At 38.6% G+C, this 23,298-nt stretch overlaps 1 protein-coding gene across 2 annotated transcripts in view; it reads left to right on the top strand.

The window, feature by feature from the left end:
• AK9 (adenylate kinase 9) overlaps positions 1-23,298 on the top strand; it is a 132,396-nt gene that overhangs the window by 50,529 nt on the left and 58,569 nt on the right. For both annotated transcript variants that reach the window (XM_049654152.1, XM_049654151.1), the window contains exons 17-20: positions 11,001-11,157; positions 11,963-12,077; positions 16,454-16,527; positions 20,023-20,181. In XM_049654152.1, coding sequence (XP_049510109.1) covers positions 11,001-11,157; positions 11,963-12,077; positions 16,454-16,527; positions 20,023-20,181 — 505 coding nt within the window. The remainder of the gene's footprint in view (positions 1-11,000; positions 11,158-11,962; positions 12,078-16,453; positions 16,528-20,022; positions 20,182-23,298) is intronic.

Raw genomic sequence — 23,298 nt, 5'->3', positions numbered from 1 at the left:
TGTTTAACTGAGTTCAGTTGGTTAAAATATGGTGCATAGGAAGCCAGTGCCAAAACAGATATTTCATCTATGAGCTAATTAGTTGTTAACCAAGACAAATTTTACTCCAGAGCTAAATTATTTCATCCAACCACCTTGAACATGTGTTCATAGGGGAAATGGATGGACACACAAGTGATTTTCCAATCTAAGGGGAAAATGAAGCCTCAGATGCTTTGTCTTACTGATGGTAAACCAGGTTTATCTCTGGTTTATAAAGAACAAGATATCCATATGGGTCTGTTTTGTACAGGGACCTTGAGTAAGCATTCAGAGCAACAGCCAAAGACAACAAATCTGTTTTGGACTCTCAATGAATTTCTTTGGTATTTCTATGTAATTTGAAAGTGATATAATTAAATGTTGGGAGGAGAAAAAAAATATTTTGAGAGTATAGCACCACTCTATAACACATTGGGTAGGCTCCTTGAGTCCCAGACTGTACCCAGGATGAATTGCTGTCCCCCTCTGAGCTTCCCATAGAGATCTTTCAACTCCTTCTGCATGTCTTCAGGTTGTTTTGTCATCAACTGATTCCTTCAGAAACATTCTGACGGGTGCCTGGGTGGCTCAGTCGGTTAGGTGTCCAGCTCTTGATTTCAGCCCAGGTCATAATCTCATGGTTTGTGAGTTTGAGCCCCACATTGGGCTCTGCACTAACAGCACAGAGCCTGCTTGGGATTCTCTCTTTCCCTCTCTCTCTTCCTCCCCCACTGTGCTCTCCCCCCCTCCCAACCTCCAAATAAATAAATAAACTTAAAAAATGTTTAAAAAAATAAACCTTCTGAGAACCTACTGCTTGCCCTTTAATATGCTAGTTTCTAGGGCTATGAAGATGAATTAAATGCAACTCTTTAAGGAGCCATCAGTCAGGTGGGGAAGGCTGATGAAATGAGCTATCATGTACTAAGTGATAAGTAGATATGTGCAAGGTGTAGGAATCCCACTAAGGTCAAGATAGTCATCTCTGCATGGAAGGTGAGACAGAGCATCCCAGAGGAGAGACATACAAGTGAAGCAGGTCTTTAGCATGATGGAAGCCCCATCCTGACCCTTCACGGAAAAATTTCTCCATTCTCTTCAGAGTTTATTCTGGAGGATACAAATCTACAGGGAGTACCAAAGCATTTCTGATATATATAGGAATGTATGTAGTGTCACTAGATGATAAACTGCCACTCTGGGATTGTGGAGGAGTTTAAGTCACATTAGATTTTTTTAAATTATTTATTTATTTATTTATTTATTTATTTTATTTAAAAGAGAGAATGCATGAGCGCCAGTGGTGGGGGAGGGGCAGAGGGAGAGAGAGACAGAAAGAATCGTTTTTTTAACGTTTATTTTTTAGAGAGAGTGAGAGAGAGAACATGCACAAGCGGGGGAGGGGCAGAGAGAGAGAGGGAGACAAAGAATTCATAGTAAGCTCCAGGCTCTGAGCTGTCAGTGCAGAGCTCAACACAGGGCTCAGATTCACAAATCATGAGATCATGACCTAAGCCGAAGTCAGATGCTTATCCTACTGCACCACCCAGGTGTCCTGAGTGAGAGTCTTAAACAGGCTCCATGCTCAGTGTGGGTCTCGATCCCACAATGCTGGGATCATGACAGCAATGGACAGATCATCTAAGAAGAAAATCAACATAGAAACAACGGCTTTGAATGACGCACTGGGCCGGATGGACTTGACAGATATATTCAGAAAATTTCATCCTAAAGCAGTGGAATACCATTCTTCTCGAGTGCACATGCAACATTCTCCAGAATAGATCATATCTGGGGACACAAATCAGCCCTCAACAAGTACAAAAAGATCGAGATCTTACCACGCATATTTTCAGACCACAACACTATGAAACGAAATCAACCACAAGAAAAATTTGGAAAGACAACAAATAGTTGGAGATTAAAGAACATCCTACTACAGAATGAATGGGTTAACCAAGAAGTTAAAGAGGAAATTAAAAAGTCCATGGAAGCCAATGAAAATGATAACACCACAGTCCAAAACCTCTGGGATGCAACAAAGGCAGTCATAAGAGAGAGGTATATAGCAACCCAGGCCTTCCTAAAGAAGGAAAAAAGGTCTCAGATACACAACCTAACCTTACACCCTAAAGAGCTGGAAAAAGAACTGCAAATAAAACCCCAAACCAACAGAAGATGGGAAACAATAAAGATTAGAGCAGAAATCAATGCTATCGAAACCAAACAAAAACAAAAAATCAGTAGAACAGAGCAATGAAACCAGGAGCTGGTTCTTTGAAAGAATTAACAAAATTGATAAACCCCTAGCCAGTCTGATCAAAAAGAAAAAGGAAAGGACCCAAATAAATAAAATCAAAAATGAAAGAGAAGAGGTCACAGCCAACTGCAGAAACACAAACAATAATAAGAGAGTATTATGAGAAATTATATGCCAATAATTTGGGCAATCTGGAAGAAATGGACAGATCCCTAGAAACATACAAACTACCAAAACTGAAACAGGAAGAAATAGAAAATTTGTACAGACCCAAAACCAGTAAAGAAATTGAATTAGTAATCAAAAATCTTCCTAAAAACAAGAGCCCAGGGCTGGATGGCTTTCCAGGGGAATTCTTCCAAACATTTAAAGAAGAGTTAATACCTATTCTTTTGAAACTATTCCAAAAAATAGAAATGAAAGGAAAACTTCCAAACTCATTCTATGAGGCCAGCATTACCTTGATTCTAAAACCAGACAAAGACCCCAGTAAAAAGGAGAACTATAGACCAATTTCCCTGATGAACATGGATGCAAAAATTCTCAACAACATACTAGTCAACCGGATCCAACAATACATTGAAAGAATTATTCACCATTATAAAGTGGGATTTATACCTGGGATGCAGGGCTGGTTCAATATCTATAAATCAATCAATGTGATACATCACATTAATAAAGAAAGGACAAGAACCAGATGATCCTTTCAATAGATGCAGAGAGAGCATTTGACAAAATACAGCATCCTTTCTTGATAAAAACCTCAAGAAAGTGGGGATAGAAGGTTCATACCTCAAGATCATAAAGGTTATATACGAAAGACCCACCACTAATATCATCCTCCATGGGGAAAAACTGAGAGCTTTCCCCCTAATGTCAGGAACATAACAGAGATGTTCACCCTTGCCACTGTTATTCAACATAGTGTTGGAAGTCCTAACTTCAGCAATCAGATAATACAAAGAAATAAAAGGCATCCAAATCAGCAAGGAGAAAGTCAAACTTTCCCTCTTCACAGATGACATGAGACTCTATATAGAAAACGCAAAAGATTCCACCAAAGAACTGCTAGATAAAACTGCCAATCCATGAATTCAGCAAAGTGGCAGGATATAAAATGAATGCACAGAGATTGGTTGCATTTCTATACACCAATAATGAAGCAGCAGAAAGAGAAATCAAGTAATCGATCCCATTTACAATTGTACCAAAAACCATAAAATACCTAGGAATAAATCTAACCAAAGAGGTGAAAAACTATACACTGAAAACTATACACTATAGAAACCTTATGAAAAAAATTGAAGAAGACACACAAAAAAATGGAAAATTATTTCATGCTCATGGATTGGAAGAACAAATATTGTTAAAATGTCGATACTACCCAAAGCAATCTACACCTTCAATGCAATCCTTATCACAATAACACCAGCATTCTTCACAGAGCTAGAACAAACAATCCTAAAATTTGTATGGAACCAGAAAAGACCCTGAATAGCCAAAGCAATCCTGAAAAAGAAAACCAGAGCTGGAAGTATCACAATCCCAGACTTCAAGCTATATTACAAAGTTGGAATCATCAAGATAGTATGGTACTGACAGAAAAACAGACACCTTGGTCAATGGAACAGAATAGAGAACCCAGAAATGGATTTACAAACATATGGCCAACTAATCTTTGACAAAGCAGGAAAGAATATCCAATGGAATAAAGACAGTCTCCTCAGGAAATAGTGTTGGGAAAACTGGACAGCGACATGCAGGAGAATGAACCTAGACCATTTTCTTACATCATACACAAAAATAAACTCAAAATAGATGAAAGACCTAAATGTAAGACAGGAAGCCATCAAAATCCTTGAAGAGAAAGCGGGCAAAAACCTCTTTGACCTCAGCTGCAGCAACTTCTTATTCAACATGTCTCTGGAGACAGGAAACAAAAGCAAAATGAAGTATTGGGACCTCATCAAAATAAAAAGCTTCTGCACAGCAAAGGAAACAATCAGCGAAACTAAAAGGCAAACAATGGAACGGGAGAAGATATTTGCAAATGACATATGGATAAAGGGTTAGTATCCAAAATCCATAAAAAAACTTATCAAGGGGCGCCTGGATGGCTCGGTCGGTTAAGCGTCCGACTTTGGCTCAGGTCATGATCTCACAGTCCGTGAGTTCGAGCCCCGCGTCGGGCTCTGTGCTGACAGCTCAGAGCCTGGAGCCTGTTTCATATTCTGTGTCTCCCTCTCTCTCTGCTCCTCCCCTGTTCATGCTCTGTCTCTCTCTGTCTCAAAAATAAATAAATGTTAAAAAAAAAATTTAAAAAAAAAAGACTTATCAAACTCAACACCCAAAAAACAAATAATCCAGTGAAGAAATGGGCAAAAGACATGGGCAGACACTTTTCCAAAGAAGACATCCAGATGGCCAACTGACACATGAAAAAATGCTCAACATCACTCATCATCAGGGAAATACAAATCAAAACCACAATAAGATACCACCTCACACCAGTCAGAATGGCTAAAATTAACAACTCAGGCAATGACAGATGTTGACAAGGATGCAGAGAAAGAGGAACCTTTCTGCACTGCTGGTAGAAATGCAAACTGGGGCAGCCACTCTGGAAAACAGTATGGAGGTTCCTCAAAAAATTAAAAATAGAACCACCCTATAACTCAGCAATTGCACTACTAGGTATTTATCCAAAGGATACAGGTGTGCTGTTTCAAAGGGACACATGCACCCCAATGTTTATAGCAGCTAATGGACAATAGCCAAAGTATGGAAAGAGCCCAAATGTCCATTGATGGATGAATGGATAAAGAAGATGTGGTATATATATACAATGGGGTATTAGTCAGCAATCAAAAAGAATGAAATCTTGCCATTTGCAACTACATGGATGGAAATGGAGACTATTATGCTAAGTGAAATTAGTCAGAGAAAGACAAAAATCATATGATTTCACTCATATGAGGACTTTAAGAGACAAAACAGATGAACATAAGGGAAGAGAAACAAAAATAATATAAACACAGGGAGGGGGACCAAACATAAGAGACTCATAAATATGGAGAACAAACTGAGGGTTACTGGAGGGGGTGTGGAGGGGGGATGGGCTAAATGGGTAAGGTACGCTAAGGAATCTACTCCTGAAATCATTGTTGCACTATATGCTAACTAATTTGGATGTAAATTTTTAAAAAATAAAATTAAAAAAATAAATAAATAAAACTAAGGCCATTAAAAGTAAAAAATAAAAATTAAAAAAAATCAGTCAAAGGGATGAAAAGTGCAGCATAGGGAATGTAATCAGCACTATTGTAATCACTTTGTATGGTGACAGAGGGTGACTACATTTATATTATCATGGTAAAAATTTATAAACTTTATTTTGTAATGTATATAATTGCAGAATCACTATATTGTATAGCTGAAACTAATATTATATTGTATGTCAGTTGTACTTCAGTAACAAACAATAATAAATATATACATACATACTTTTACATGGATTTTTTTAAACCCACAACATGAGCATCAAGGTTCATTTTTTTCTAATACAAATATCCAGCTGTATTCCGGCACCATTTATTGAAAAGACCAACCTTTCCCCACTATCATAAATCAAGTGACCCTGGGGCGCCAGGGTGGCTCAGTGGGTTAAGCATTCAACTCTTGATTTTGGCTCAGGTCATGATCTCCTGGTTCATGAGCTCAAGCCCTGTGTCAGTAACAGCACTGACAGTGCAGAACAGCCTGCTGGAGGTTCTCTCTTTCCCTCTCTCTCTGCCCCCACTCTCGCATGCTCTCTTTCTCTCTCTAAATAAATAGATAAACTTTAAAAATAAATAAAAATTAAAAAATAAATCAAGTGGCCCTATCTGTGTGGTCTATTTCTGGACACTCTATTCTGTTCCATTGACGTATTTGTCTATCTGTGTTCCAGTACCACACATACTAACTACTGTAGCTCTGTAATTTCTCCCAGCATTGTTTTGTAGTTTTCAGGATAGAGGTCTTCAGTATCTCTCATTAGGTTTATTCTTAGGTATTTAATGTATTTTGATGCTACTTTAGATACCGTCGTGGTTGTATTTTATTTTCCAATTGTTCCTGCAATCATTTTTGTATCCTGTTTTCCCATTTTGCTTCCCACTAATTTCACTTTCTTATCTGAAGCTCACAGCCCATGTGCAGAACAGGTGCACTTGGGCCTAATGGATGATCCAGTCCAGGAAAAGGGAATAGGTTTTATTTCATTTGCAAATGGAACAGTTAGGCATGGCTCCCTAGAGTGATGGGTTAAGGAGGCTTCTGAAACCACATCTGTATCTCGGTATTTTTAGAATCTTTTAGAGTTATAGTTTAACAGTATTTTAAAGTCTTAAAAATACAGAAATAATGATAGGTATCATTTCTACCAAAGGGAAATAAGAGTCACCCCCTTGCAATGGCGAATGCACAGAAGTTTTTTCCATGCTAAATCATTTGCACTTTTCCCTGGTCTCTGTCTTGACTGGCTACAGAGCACACAACAACAGAGGCTGGGGGACACTGGGAACTTTTTTCTGCTCCTATTGCTCTGCACACTTGTGATAACTGAAGCTGTTACACAGACTATACCAAAGGTATTTGCCCAGTACCTAGCAGAAAAATGTCTCGAGAACAACGTCAAGGGAAGTGGGGCTTTAGCGTCGAACCTGCCGCTGTATGTTGTCCAGCCCATGACTTATCTGGCTGCGTATCATATCCACAACCTATTTCTTTAGTCACTGTAGTCTTCTCTATGTGATACATCAGTTTTGCTCTGCTTCCATGGTCACACAGCTATTGCTCTAAAACCTCTCCATTTCTGCCCTTGTACCTGTGTTCATCACATGGTCATTATGTTTTTCTGGGCCTCCCTTGTCTCTCTGTGTCATGTCCTGCTTCCTCTGATGCTCCCAGTCCCTTCTCTCTATCTCTGTCTCTCTCTCTAGATATTTTTCACAGTGATAAATATTTGTTTATACAAGCGAGAAACATATATGTATGTGTATATAATATATATATATATTCACAAGTGATTAAAAGTAAACATGAAATAACATAGAATAAAGGAATCTAAAACAGCATTAAATACAGGGAAAAATTTATTAAGTTAAAATCACAAAAGGATAGAAAGATGAATAGTGCATTTAAATGTTACATCATTTTTCTAAATATTACTTTCTCTCACTCACCCCTTCCCTGAAGATGTCCAAAGAGAGTGACACTATTTTCAGCGCTCAGACACCTGAAAGCCCACTTCCATGACTCTGGTGACAGCGAGGCCAGACATAGATCAAGCACAAAGGGCCCTCTCCCTACCACTTGCCCTGCAAGGCACAGTCTCCAGGCTCAGAGTCCCGCCTTCACTCTGCTCGGCCGCACACTCAGGAGTTCTTTCAGATATGAAATCCTAAGGCAGGTTCCCCCTTCTTTCCACAGTGATCTCAACTGGGGAATCTCCCTCAACAGATTCCTACACCGAAGCTGTTTTACCTATACATCCAAAACGTGTATCCTCAGGCACCCCGGTCCTTGCCTCCTGAAACTTTCCTCCCCTCAGCTTTGAAATGTCCAGGCCCGAGTGCCTTGTGCCACTTCAGCGACAGCAGCACCTTCCCCCTGCCCTGTTTCAGTGACTTCCTTTCCTGAAGCAGTGTCATGTGCCCATGTTTCACTTCTCTCTTCCCTTAGAGTCACTTGAGGTCAAGTCAGAAATATAACTTCCGCATTTGGACCTGCGCAAACACAGTGGGAAAACTCTTCAAGCAAAATCTCAACAAAGAGGCTATTTAATAGTGATTCTCTCTATGAAGAAAAAACAAACAAACATGAGAATCATAATTTTAGGACAAAGATCAAACTAGGGCAAGCATTTATAATAAATAATGACATATTAATTCCTTAATATAAATATTTCTCACAAATCAAGGAAAATAGAGTACCCTAATATAAAAGCGGGCAAAAGGTATAAACAGATTATTTCATCAAAGAAGAAATGCAAATGGTTCATTGAAAATTTTCATGTTCAAATTTTGATAAAAATATGAAACTTAAAACTTTGGGATACAGATTCTTACCTGTCAAATTGCCAAAGATTTTTTAAAATGCATAATAATCTATACTAGTGAGGCTATAATGAGATAGTCACATAGAGAGAGTGAAAATTGATACAGATGTTTTGGAAGCAATGTGTCGGTGTGTGTGAAAAGCCTTTAAAATGTTCATTCTTTTATGCCTTTTGACCTAAGGAATCTGACCTGAAGAAATACATAACATTTGGGCAAGGATTTATATATACAGATGTTCATCACAGTGTTATATTAAAATTGTAAGTGATGTAAACATTTAATAGTAAGAGAATAATTAAACAAAATAAGATCTATTCATTTGATAAAATACTATGAAGGGTGGTGCCTGGGTGGTTCTGTCGTTTGAGCATCCGACTCTCGATGTCAGCTCAGGGGATGATCTCATGGTTCGTGAGTTTGAGCCCTGCGTTGAGTTCCATGCCGAGTGTGGAGCCTGCTTGAGATTCTCTCTCTCTCACTCTCTCTGGCTGCCCCTCACCCTTGCCCATGTGCTCATTCTCCAAAATAAAAAAATATATATTACGAAGGTATTAAATTTTTCAAATCCATTGAGTGAGATGGAGATATTATAAATTGCCTCTCGGTGTTGCTTTAATTTTCATATCTTGAAACTGGACAGTATAATTTTCATTACCCATTGGGGCACCTGGGTGACTCAGTCGGTTGAGCATCCAGCTCTTGATTACGGCTCTGCTCATGATCTCACAGTTCATGAGTTCAAGCCAGCATCAGGCTTCACACTGACGGTGCAGAGCCTGCTTGGGATTCTCTCTCTCTCAGCCCCTCCCCCACTCACATGCTTGCTCTCTTTCTCTCTCTCAAAAATAAAAACAAAAATAATTTTTTTCATTAACCATTTATATTTTTTTTTCAGTTTTACTGAGTTCTTTTTGTTTCTTTTTAATTTTTTTTAATGTTTATTTATCTCTGAGGGAGAAAGAGACAGAATGTAAGCAAGAGAGGAGCAGAGAGAGAAGGAGACACAGAATCTAAAGCAGGCTCCGGGCTCTGAGCTGTCAGCACAGAGACCAACACTGGTTTCGCACTTACAAACTGTTAGATCATGACCTGAGCTGAAGCCAGATGCTCAACTGACTGAGCCTCCCAGGCACCCCTGTTGAGTTGTATTTGACATATAGCACCATATTAGTTTAAGGTGTATAACATCAGGATATGGTTTATGTATATATTGCAAAATGTTTACCACAATAATTTTAGCTAACGCCCGTCACTTCACATACTTAGTGTGTGTGTGTGTGTGTGTGTGTGTGTGTGGTGAGAACTTCTAAGATTGACTCTCTTAGCAACTTTAAAATATACAATATAGTGTTGTAAACTATAGTCAGACCATGCTGAATATTACATCCCCAGGACTTATTCATCTTATAACGGTACATTTGTACCTTTGATCCCCTACACTCATTCCCCCACCCTGACCCCTGCCTCTGGCCACCACATATCTGTTTCCTGTTTCTATGAGTTCATGTTTTTAGATTCTACATATAAGTGAGATTGTATAGTATTTGTCTTTCTCTGTCTGACTTATTTTCATTTATACTTCTTTTTTATAGCTTTCTCTTTTTCTCTAATTCTCTATGTTAAGAATTTCAAAGTGTTTAAAATTCTTTTTTTAAAAGACTCTTCACTGAGATGGAGATTCGAAAAGTAGGTGATCTTAAATTCTGCAGAGGCCAGGGAGTTATACCCATCCTCGTGACATCTCTTCCCCTTTCACTTCTAACATCCTATGATTACCTGGTGACGCACAAACTTGAAACTCTCAGAGTAGGTGTATTCACAGATCCACATCACTAATTTCCATGCTCGTGTTGAGGCTGTTGCTACTGCACTGAGGGAGGAGGGTTGGGGGCAGAGTTTAGCAGAACTCCCTAAGCACCTGCAAGCTTTGTTTTGCCCCGATTCCTCTTACTGCTTTTAGCAACCATCTCAGTACATTCTCAGCTCTCACAATGAGGGATGAAGAGCAAAAGGGAAATGAAGAGTGTTGTCACTAAAACAGGCAAGCTGGACTGGGCCCTTGCTACTCAAAAGGTGGCCCAGGGACAACTGTCACCTGAGAGCATGTTAGAAATGCAGACTCATGGACCCTTGGTACTAAAACCTCCTAAGTCAGGATCTGAATTCTATTATACTAAATAACAGGGGTGCCTGGGTGACTCTCTCAGTTGAGCACCTGACTCTTGATTTTGGCTCAGGTCATGTTCCCAGGGTTGTGGGATTGAGCCCCACATTGAGCTCCATGCAGAGCGTGGAACCTGCTTGAGATTCTCTCTCTCTCTCTGCCCCTCTACCACTCATGTACGTGTGCACGCACATGCTCTCTCTCAATACTGAAGAGCATATAGCAAAAATGTATTGTTCTATGTATTTAATAAAGGCTTTTGCTTCCCATTCTTAATTTTTAAAACTTAGTTTATTTCTTTAACATTTTCTCTTTTAAAATGAACTGATTCTTTTTTTTCTTTCCAGTGAGAATTTGAAAGATAATTGGTTAAGGTCCACAAAAATGACACATCAGAGAAGTATCCTTGACTTCTGTGGCTGTGATGGTAATACCAGTGTGTCATTCTTAACAGGCTGTTGAAGAAAACACAAATAGGTCTTCTAGCGCCCCAAAACACGGAGGATGGATCCTGGACAACTGCCCTATTATAAAAGAACTGTGGATAGTCTTAGTCGAGAAAGGAATTATACCTGATTTAGTAATCTGCTTATCAGATACAGGAAACAATGGTTGGTATACATTCATCATGTAAATTTGAAAGTGAAGTTTTTCTTGATGATAATATGTTTAGTTACAATACAAAATGGAAAACTCTCCACTCTGCCTAGGTACATATTCCACCCCAACAATCCCTTCATGACTTAGAGGTACACAAAATGAGACATCCATTCACCAAGTAGATGGCCAGGGATAGCGTGCTGGACCCCTGGATGTTCCATCAGGCCCGAACAATTATTCTTTGGTGCTCAGTTTAACACCCCATTCCCAGTCAGCACTATAACTTCTAAATGAGAAATATATGAGGCTGAGAGTAGAGACTATATACCTGTTCTTATTCACCTCAGATGGGAAATATTAAGTATGTAAAGATAGAACTCAATTTTAACTATTCCATCCCTTTGGACAAAGCTATAATAATCAAAGCAGTATGGTACTGGTATAAAAACTGACCCCTAGAATAAAGAGCCCAGAAATACACCCCTACACATATGGTTAACTAATTTTTGACATGGGGGCTAAGAATATTCTGTCATCTTGCCTTTTAAGGAAATATATTTGAAAAGAGTTTCAAGGGGGGGAAGTATATTATCTCTTTTCATGTTTTAATTATTTTTAACATGCCAATATATATCTCTTAGAAAGGATTTGAGATGGTCTCAGGATTTTAAAGAACCTGGGCTCTACTTAGATAAATGCTTAAAGGAAAATGTATTTGGATTTAGGCAGAAATAATTTTTCATTGTTAATTTCCAAAATATATCTCACTGTATTTTATAGAGCTTCAAAATTAATGTTATTCTCTTTATATTTCAGGAAAATATTTACTGAATAGACTGTATTTAGAGAATAAACCTGAAATTGACTCTAAGATTTTGGAAAGATTATTAGATGAACTACAAAAGAAAAAAAAAGAGGAAGAAGAAGCAAGGTAAAATCTGCCTGGCTTAATAAAACAAGTTAATGAATCTTTTATGTCTATTTACAAGCTACATTTATGAAATATCTTTAATAACAAAACAGTGGCCCACTAAGTAGATCCAATTCTTAAAAAACAAAACAAAACAAAAAAACAGTAGTTTTAAAAATACTTTCAGGGGCGCCTGGGTGGCTCAGTCCGTTGGGCGTCCGACTTCAGCTCAGGTCACGATCTCGCGGTCCGTGAGTTCGAGCCCCGCGTCGGGCTCTGGGCTGATGGCTCAGAGCCTGGAGCCTGTTTCCAATTCTGTGTCTCCCTCTCTCTCTGCCCCTCCCCCATTCATGCTCTGTCTCTCTCTGTCCCCAAAATAAATAAACGTTAAAAAAAAAAATACTTTCAGATTCTCTAAAGTACCGAGTTGGGCATGTTTTCTCAGCCCAAAATCGAACTTAGTCTAGATCAGATGTTGACTCTCAAAAGACACTGTAAAAAAACTGAGCACAGGGGCGCCTGGGTGGCGCAGTCGGTTAAGCGTCCGACTTCAGCCGGGTCACCATCTCGCGGTCCATGAGTTCGAGCCCCACGTCAGGCTCTGGGCTGATGGCTCGGAGCCTGGAGCCTGTTTCCAATTCTGTGTCTCCCTCTCTCTCTGCCCCTCCCCCGTTCATGCTCTGTCTCTCTCTGTCCCAAAAATAAATAAAAAATGTTGAAAAAAAAAAAAAAACTGAGCACAAGCAAGACTTTTTTTTACCATATTTGTCTGTGACTTAAATAATTTCGCTGACTAGTATCCACAAATTGAAGAATAACATGATAAAAAGTAAATGAAAGTACACTTGTGTGAAATAACTAAAATCTGAACCCTGACTATGTTCTACATAAGGAGAAAACAAGACTAATTATTTATAGTTGGCAGGCTCAACATCAAAGTTTATTTTCCAGTCTGGGTGCAATGAAGAGCTTTTACAAATGTGAGCACCTATCTATTTGTCCATGGCAGCGTCAAGAACTAAACTTGAATAAACTATCAGTTTCTTCAGACTGGAGAATAAAATATGAAAAGAAGCAGTGACTTAATTTGCTAATTGTTCTTTCTTGCTGAAACGTGCTTTAGATTGTAATTCATCCACTGGGATTCCTGCTTCTCAAAGTGATAATGTAAGAATTAAATTTCTTCATGCTAATCCACCAAAGTTCCTGCCGTTAAGGACAACACCTATAGACAGGACTTTCTCGAATGCTATTTCCTTTTCCCCTCAGATATCAGCAGTTAGAGCTGGGATTTAGGAGCCTCTTTGAACTCTAGAAATTACGAAGCTGGGAGGCACATAATGAGGGGCAGGGGAGGCAGATAACTGATAAGTGTATGTCAGAGGGATTTTTTTTTCAGTGTTTACTCTTCATCTAAGTTAGCCATTCCTTTAAGAACTCAATACCAAAATATATGCAGTATAATTTAGTTAGGTCATTTAATAAAAGTGTTTGATATATTGAGTACAAGATATTGATTCAGACAATAATTACAAATGTATTACATTTGCTTTCAACTTTTATAAATTTTCTTATAAATGGAGCTACCATCTGCTAAGGTTTAAGGGATTACCTAATTTTTTCCCAGTGTATGAGAAAAGGAAATATTTGAGAACAGATGAAGATATTAACACAAGAGTAAAACAAAGTTCATGTGGGTTTTAGACTGAAGGTCTGCAACATTTTAAGGAGATAATTTAGAATACATACTACATATACATGTATCTTTTTTTTGAGAGAGAGAGAGAGTGAGAGGGAGGGAGAGAGTGCATGCATAGCAGGGGGAACAGAGGGAGGAGAGAGAGAATCCCAAGCAGGCTCCACTCTGTCAGTATAGAGCTCAACGCAGGGCTTGATCCCACAACCTTGAGATTATGCCTGAGCCAAAACCAGGAGTCGGGACACTTGACTGACTAAGCCACCCAGGCGCCCCACATGCATCATTTTTTTTAAAAAGGAAAAGAGAACTCCACTTTCTCCCTACTCTACCTTCATTTCCCTTTTATCCTATGGAACTCTGTGAGCTGTCTCTATAAGCAATTGTTACCTCTTTTGATTCCAAATTGTCACATCTTTGTAAACTTCTTTTTTTTTTAATTTTTTTTTTAACGTTTATTTAATTTTGAGACAGAGAGAGACACAGCATGAACGGGGGAGGGGGAGAGAGAGAGGGAGACACAGAATCAGAAGCAGGCTCCAGGCTCCGAGCCATCAGCCCAGAGCCCGACGCGGGGCTCGAACTCACGGACCGCGAGATCGTGACCTGAGCTGAAGTCGGGCGCTTAACCGACTGAGCCACCCAGGTGCCCCACATCTTTGTAAACTTCTTACAGGCAAAGATTTGCCCAGCTTTTATAGCAGCAGTTTACAGATGTGCCAGTCAAGTCCAAGATAATTTCTGTCCTTCCATTTTGTCTTTGACTCATTTATCCAAGTGGTTTTGTAGAAGTGACTAACAACGGACAGCAAAATTCTTCCTCATTCTTGTCAAGTCTTAGATTCTTAGCAGTGGCTTACTATATTTAGGCTGTGGACAAGGAAAGGTTCACAAAAGAGCCCTGCCTGAAATAAACAGGATGACTGCTGATGGGCACGCAGTCAAATGGAGAAGGGGTGAAGAAAGAATATCCAGGAGTCTCAGAGGTCCTTCCTCTGGTCATGAACAAAGAGAACTCGAATTACACCACGACTGCAGGCGAGATTGCAGGATTTAGAATACCTAAATGAGAGAACATTCCCTAGTAACAAGAAATACATCTGTTGGCAAAAGAAGTATAGCAATGTCTTTTGAAAAGAATAGAAATAATTAGATTTTCACAAGATGGAGAAAAGGATGCAAAGAACACTGAATATGGAGAAGGACAGATTTACAGAACAGTCAGAAAAACTGCCCCAGCGTGGGCAACCAGTATGAATAGGCTCTACTTAATTCATCCCCTGTTGGTGAATACTTGATACAATTTTTTGGTTTTTTTTTTTAAATGCAATCAACATTCTTATTCATGTGTCTTTGTGCAGTAGTATGTCAATTCTCGAGAGTTAATTCCTAGATATAGAATTTTAGGCCAAAGGTATAGAAATTTTAATTTTAACAAGTATTGCTTTACTTCATCACTTTACTAGCTTTCCTTATACCTGTCTTCATCATGAAGGCAGGCTTAGTGCTTCAACCCTAGTGAAAAACAGATTCCCTCCAGATATTTATATTTTTATATTCCAAGTCTCCACATTTCATTATTACTGTGTTGAATGGAAATGAGATAATTTTTCTGATTACAAAGATAATTATCTATTTATTCAATATAGAAAAATTTTATTTTATTTTATTTTATCATCATTTTTTAAATGTTTATTCACCTTAGAGAGAGAAGAGAGAGACAGCACACAAGCAGGGGAGGGGTAGAAAGAGAGGGGGAGACACAGAATCGGAAGCAGGCTCCAGGCTCTGAGCTGTCAGCACAGAGCCCGACACGGCCCTCAAACTTACGAACCGTGAGATCATGACCTGAGCCGAAGTCGGACACTTAACTGACTGAGCCACCCAGGCGCCCCTAGAAAATTTTTAAATGCAAAAAGTGGTAAGTAAAAGAAAAAATTCTCATAATGCCAGCATCCAGAGATAATTACTGTGAACAGTTTGACTAGTTTTCTTCTAATCTTTTGATCATGATTTATATAAATTTTAAGTACAAAATTAAAATTAGATTATACGTAGTTTTATATTATGCTTTTTTTGTCACTTAACATTATTTTGTGAACATTTTCCACTTAATCTGAAGGGAAAATGGTACAACTTCTCCCATTTACCTTTTCAAATTGGAGTGAGACAATCCTTTATTAATTTTGACAAATTTCCCAATTAACAGCCAAAGTTTTTTATTTTTTTTATTTATTTATTTTTTTAAACGTTTTTTATTTATTTTTGAGACAGGGAGAGACAGAGCATGAACAGGGGAGGGTCAGAGAGAGGGAGACACAGAATCTGAAACAGGCTCCAGGCTCTGAGCTGTCAGCACAGAGCCCGACGCGGGGCTCGAACTCACGGAGTGCGAGATCATGACCTGAGCCGAAGTCGGCCACTTAACCGACTGAGCCACCCAGGCGCCCCCAGCCAAAGTTTTTTAAAGTGTAACATTGCAACTTTGCTTACCAAAAAAAAGAAAAAAACTGGGGAAACAAAAACCTGGAAAATTAACTGACTTCAATATCAGGAAAGTAAACATTTACAGTGTAAAGTTAAAAAGTATAATGAACATTATACACAACTTTATTTTTTACCATCATAAGCCTCAATACTGTAACATTGTGAGATGTCTGAATTTCCAAAGATGATTAAATTTTGGACATTTTCGTTTCAGAAAAGCCACTGAAGAGGCATTGAGAATACAAGAAAACCAAAGCCTGTTGGAAGCTATGAATGAGAAAGCAAAAGGCAAACACAGATTTATATCACTAATAATGTGTCATTTAATTTTGTATTGTTACTGCAGGAAACTGCAGTATTTCAAGTGAATTACAGACAAGGTGACCATATATCCCTGTTTGCCCATGAGAGTCTAGGTTTATGCCTGTGGTATTGAAATATTTATTTGATCCACTTTCATTCTCAGTGTTCCAATTTAGATAATAAATTATATGGTCACTAGAGTAATGGAGTCATAGGAAAAGAGCTCCCACACAGATACCTACGTGTGCACCCTCTACATGGATCATATGCAGCATGTCGTAAAACAGCTGCCCTCGTCATGTACGACACACGGCTGCTGGAATTCTGGTAGAAGGATTCCTGGGGAAGTTGAGAAAACAGCCAATCTCCTGCTATACCTATTTTCTTTGAACTTAAACTTCTATCTCCATTATAGAAGAATTTACTCCAAAAGTTTCTTTTACGACTGAAGCTCTTAGCCTAGGGTTCATGGATAAAATTCAGAGGCCTGTGAGCTTGAATGGGAAAGTAACTACAACTTTATTTTCCCTAACCTTTATCTGAAATTTAATATTTCCTTCAACTGGTAATTAATATAGGCAACAAACCATAATAGTATCAGTAGTATTGATACTACAAGATATCAATAGTATCTTGACTTTGTCACCAATAGAAACAAAAATACTTTCATGTCACATTATGGTTTTATATATCCTGGTTATGCTTAGCACTATTTCAAAATGATGGTAGTTATTAAACCAATTGCTACCTGTTGTTATTTAATGCATCAGTAAAGTTCACAAATTTACTACAGCACAGAATTTATTTTGATATCTTCATACCTACATTTCAATATAATTGGATTCTTACGAATTTTATTTTATGGGTTTGAAAGCATTATTCTAAGGAGGGCCCATAAGTTTCATCAGACTGCCAGAAGGGTCCATGATTCAAAAGAGTAAAAAGTGTCTATTTCAGTTTTCCTTTGCTGGCGACAAGCCACCCCAAAACTTTAAAAGAGCTACATTTGTATTCCGTACACGTTTCTGTGGGTCAGGACTTAACTCAGGGCTAATCTCTCCCTGCTCCCTGGGAAGCTCATTCAGGCTTTGAGTGGCCACCTCAGAAGTCAGTCCTCCAGCCCCAGACAGGTTTTCAGAGACTGCAGCCTTGACCAACATCTTCATTTGACTTCATGAGAGACCCAAAGACAGAGCCACCGGTCAAGCTACCCCCAAAATCCCGACCCCAGGACCTGCAAGGATAACATGTGATTATTGTTGTTTTAATCACTAAATTTTGGAGTTCTTTATTATGAAGCAATAGACAACTAATACAACACATACTTAGTAAAATCGCAGATAGTATAAGGATCTTAACACATTTTTCAATCCATTCCTGACTTATCTGGTACACAGATTAGCCATTAGAATTCTAGAAAAAGTATTAGAACTTTTTACACTTCTCAGCATCATTATATAAACTCTTCATTTGTATATTTTATAAAGTACCTAATATGGAAAAGAATTCAATTTATAGGGGTACCTTGGGGGCTCAGTCGGTTAAGCATCTAACTCTTGATTTTGGCTCAGGTCATGATCTTGCAGTTGGTGAGATCGAGCCCCAAATTGTGCTCTGCACTCACAGTGCAGAGCCTGCTTGGTATTCTCTCTCTCCCTCTCTCTCTCTGTTCCTCTCCTGCTGGCACATGCTCTCTCTCTCTCTCAAAAATAAATAAATTTTTTTAATATTTATTTATTTTGGGGAGAGAGAGAGACAGAGAGTGAGCAGGGGAAGGGCAGAGAGAGAGAGAGAGAGAGAGAGAGAGAGAGACAGAGAATCTGAAGCAGGCTCCAAGCTCTGAGCTTTCAGCACAGAACCTGATGGGCTCGAACTCATTAACTGTGAGATCATGACCTGAGCTGAAGCTGGGCACTTAACCAACTGAGCCACCCAGGCGCCCAAAAAATAAATAAACTTAAAAAAAAAAAGAATTCAACTTAAAAATAACTACATGTATGCATGTTAGGCATTTGATAATTTTTTTTACTATGAGAAGATACTCAGTTGAAAGACATTGTGAGTTTCGGCCGTACAGCACATAATGTCATGCCAAGCCCTGGTCAGATTCCGCAAACGCTACTTCTTCCTTGTGTGCATCACCATAAATTCCTCTATGTAACACGAAAGAGTCACCACAATGTAAGTCACCTACTTGGAAGCCACATGCACTGTAGTCCTGGTACAGACCCAGACCTATAAGAAAAAACACTTGGGGTTGCTTTGCTCTGGGTGCTTAATCATCCAGATTTAGATTAACAGTCAGATGCCTGAGGTATCTCATACCAGATAGTCTTGGAAGGTAATCAGTGGAGGAAGAAATTTCCACAAGAGTCCAGAAAACAGGCTCATTCATTTTCTCATATCATCTACATAGAAATATCTTGTTTTTTAATTTCATGAATATATTAAAAGGAATTGAGGAGATAGGTTTTCTTTCTTTTTTTTTATTTTTATTTTTAACGTTTATTTATTTTTGAGACAGGGAGAGACAGCATGAACAGGGGAGGGTCAGAGAGAGAGGGAGACACAGAATCTGAAACAGGCTCCAGGCTCTGAGCTGTCAGCACAGAGCCTGATGCAGGGCTCGAACTCACGGACCACGAGATCATGACCTGAGCCGAAGTCGGATGCCCAACCAACTGAGCCACCCAGGCGCCCCAAGGAGATAGGTTTTCTGACACAGTTCACCGCATCTTCTTCTTGAAAGATTTACATGCAACTCCATAAAACTTGGAATTATGCTTTCAAAATTTACATTTGACATACGAATCAACATATTCCATTATTTGCAATTAGGTATAAGAAAATCTGTCATGTATACGTTAAATCTAGCCTCATGCTGCCCAATAGAAATATAATGCAAGTCACATATGTAACTTTAAATTTTCTAGTAGCTACATAAAAGCAAAAAGAAACAAGTGACATTAATTATATTTTACTTAATATACACAGAAGATTATTTTTTAACATGTAATCAGTGCAAACATTTCTGAATGTACTTTGCATTCAGTTTTTCATACTAAGCCTTTGAAATCCATTGTGTATTTTATATTTGCAGCACACCTCAATTTGGATTAGCCACATCTCAAGTGCTCAATAGCCACACATAGCTAATGGCTCCACATCAGTGCAGTTCTAGCCATTTCCTTATTGAATGGACTTCTGGGCTGTTTCCAGTTTTTTACTGTTAAAACCCTTAGCCCCATGTTCCCCTAGCACTCCGAGCACATGACTATCATCTTTTACCACTACATTTTAATAGATAAAATATGTAGACATTGTATCTGTCTCCCTCATTAAACCCCATGCTCCAGGAGGGCAAGGCCATTCCTTATTCTTTGTTTTGGCCTCAGCACTTATCAGAATCCTTGACATCCAATTAAATATTTGTTAACCTAAACCGAATAATAATTTTTTTCTCCTAATTTTTTTTTTTAGAACTAGAAGAGACTGATCCAGAGACTGAAGAGGAGATTGAAGGTGAGGAGTCTGAAGCTCAGGAAGGGTCTGAGGCCCTGGAAGTAGCCGAGGAGACCAGGGGATCCTTACCTGAGGAACCTGAAGTGCCGGAGGTCCCTGAAACAGAACCTGAATCAGGTCAGACTCTACTGAGGCCATGTCCTTAATTCTACTTATGTCCATCGGGGTATGTGTGTGTGTGCACACGCATGTGTGTATTTGTGTCTTTTCTATGTTAATAAAATGGATGCAGGCTAAGAATGGTGACATGAGCTTCCAGAGAGCAACCATTTAGTCCAAATCACATGGGTTGCAATGTCGTAGAAATGCCAAATCTTCTCTGCCCTGGTACTGGCACTCAGGAGCAGGGCCAGCTATGTAAAATGTGAGTCTCGTGGTTCAAAAAGCAGGAAAATGTGCCTTTAAATGTACTAAAATATGAAGCTTTTCCTTTTCTTCCACAGACTCTCTCTCAATTTGTCATGGCGCTTTTGGTTTGCTATTTAATCTCATTTTAACTAAATAAAAATTTTAAATTTTATTCATTAGCATGGATTTTACTGTTCATCTTTATGTCGTACAATGCCATATTTAAATGGAAATATAAGAGCATTTAACTCATATGCAGAGTCACCAAAATTATACAATTTGTATTTTGCAGCTTGTACATGCATATGCATTTCATTCTTAACAGAATACTGTATCAGTTCCATGCATAAAACTAGCTCAGCTTTTTATTTTGCTTCTTAATATGCACATATATTCTATCAACACTCTCCAGCTTTCTAATGATTAAGGGAAGACTGAAAGAAAGGGAACTCTGGGTTGCCCTGTTTTTTCCTTTACCTCTACATCATCCTTTTCAGCCTAAATGTTTAGCTAATACAGGAAAGTAGCATGAGTAAGAAAGTTTCCTTGATTATTCACGTCTCTTTGAATGCTATCACCTTCTTTCAGTATCTGAAGCAAGTTGTAGTTCAAGGGAAAGCATGGTCTCTCATTGCTGCCAGAGTCCTCCCTCCCCCCACAACACTCAATCACATGACTCCTTCACAAATAGGTCCCTTAGAATTCTACACTCATGATGGGGTGTCAGGAATGTTCATGAGAACTTGAGAGCAAGGGATGGGAAACACATATTGTGCATATATCTACTCGCATGCACTCTCTATTGTCCCCCTGCAGTCCCTTTTGATTTTGCTTAAAAAAAACAATTCAAAGGTAAAATTGCTAAAAATTTCAAAATGACAACCAAAGAGCATTAATCTAAATGTGAGGCCATTCTAAGCAAAAGACATTGTGCAAGTGCACGGGTCACACACTTGTGAGCCAGCCCTGCCTCACAGGTCCAGTTTGGTGGACTAGTGCAGGGCTCTAAGAAGGAGTCTGTGGACAATGCAAGTTACTCTCAGGAGAGTGTCTTAAAGCAGCAAGACAGGGGACCCCACTGTGGTGGGAATGAGGCACATAAATGCTTTCAAGCATGGTTAGTATTGGATTAGAAACTAATCCTACAAACTAAAGGCCTTCAGATACCTGCAGCTACATGCCAGCCTGGAGTAATTAAGGGCTGAGAACCCACTGTTAGCTGTAAAAGGACCAGGACTAAGAGGAATTTTTACAGTGAGAAATCTCAAGTTCAACATAAATCATTTTTACTATAGGATTGGCATTAGCTTTATGAGACAATAAGTACAAAATCAGATCCCTTGTGCCAAACAGAGGAGCCAGCAGGATGAAACATACAATTTCCTTTTAGGAGTCCCACACCTCTATTGACTTCAGCTCCTACCCAGAAACTTCATTGTTTTCTTCAGTACCTAATCAATTTGACTGATGATTCTTGTACCCACCTACCTTTCACAAGAAGACAGGCCATAAAATACCAAAAGAAAGAAAGGAAACTGACATCCATCAAATATGACATGTCAAACATATCCCTATAATTCCAGTGTCCACAATAGCTCGTAATTAGTATTTACTGATGTTATAGGTCTATGGGACAATTCAGTGTTGTTGCCTTCTATCTGATTAATTCCCCCCAGAGAACCTACTTTGGATGTTCTAAAGCCAGCATCCTATTCTAGTTAGGGTCAGTTCTAGCCCAATTCTAGACAGTGTTGACATGACTAGGCTTCTCCAGGGCTGGTTTGCTTCTGTAAAATGGGTCTCTTTGGCCATATTAAACCATATTTTACTTCACAGAGGGGCTTGCATCTGGTTTAACTAGTGATTACTTCTTCTATCTAAGGGTCTCTTTCTTCATAAAATCTTCTCCTCTAAATTACTTAAGGAGGCAATTATGAACACAGCCCAAGTGTCCATTGATAGAAGAATGCATAAAGAAGATATGGTGTGTATACACACACACACATACACACACACACACACACACACACACACACACACACACACACAGTGGAATATTATTCATCCATAAAAAAGAATTAAATCTTACCATTTGCAACAACATGGCTGGATCTAGAGGGTATAATGCTAAGCAAAATAAGCCTGTCAGAAAAAAAAATAAATACCATATGATTTCACTCATATGTGGAATTTAAGAAATAAAACAAATGAACAAAGAGGGAAAAAAGAGACAAACCAAAGCACAGAATCTTCACTATAGAGAACAAACTGATCGTTATCAGAGGGGAGATGGGTGAGGGAATGGGTGAAGTAGGGAAGGGGATGAAGAATACAATTATCTTTTTTTTTTTTAATTTAAATCCAAGTTAGTTAACATACAGTGTAATAATGATTTCAGGAATAGGATGTAGTGATTCATCAACTCCTCCCAGTTCTCCTCCCAAAAAGTGCCCTCCTTGATGCCCATCACCCATTTAGCCCATCCCCGCACCCAACACCCCACCAATAACCCTTAGTTTGTTCTCTGTATTTAAGAGTCTCTTATTGTTTGTCTCCCTGTTTTTATCTTATTTTTGCTTCCCTTCCCCTACGTTCATCTGTTTTGTTTCTTAAAATTCCACATACATGTGAAATCATATGATATTTTTCTTTCTCTGAATTATTTCACTTTAACATAATACAGAAGAGTACAATTATCTTGATGAGCACTGAGTAAGGTATGGAATTGTTGAATCACTATATTGTTCACCTGAAATTAGCATAACACTGTATACCAACTACACTGGAATTGAAATAAATATAAATTTTAAACCTAAGTTTCTTATTTTAAAGGCTCCTAAGCTCCACCCAAGTCCTGGTTGAAGCAAGTATAGGATGGAGTTTAGG

The sequence above is a fragment of the Panthera uncia genome, assembly GCF_023721935.1.
Source record: "Panthera uncia isolate 11264 chromosome B2 unlocalized genomic scaffold, Puncia_PCG_1.0 HiC_scaffold_24, whole genome shotgun sequence".
Lineage (NCBI taxonomy): Eukaryota > Metazoa > Chordata > Mammalia > Carnivora > Felidae > Panthera > Panthera uncia.
Note: the sequence above shows the minus strand (reverse complement) of the source record. Positions and strands in the feature narration are given on the sequence as shown.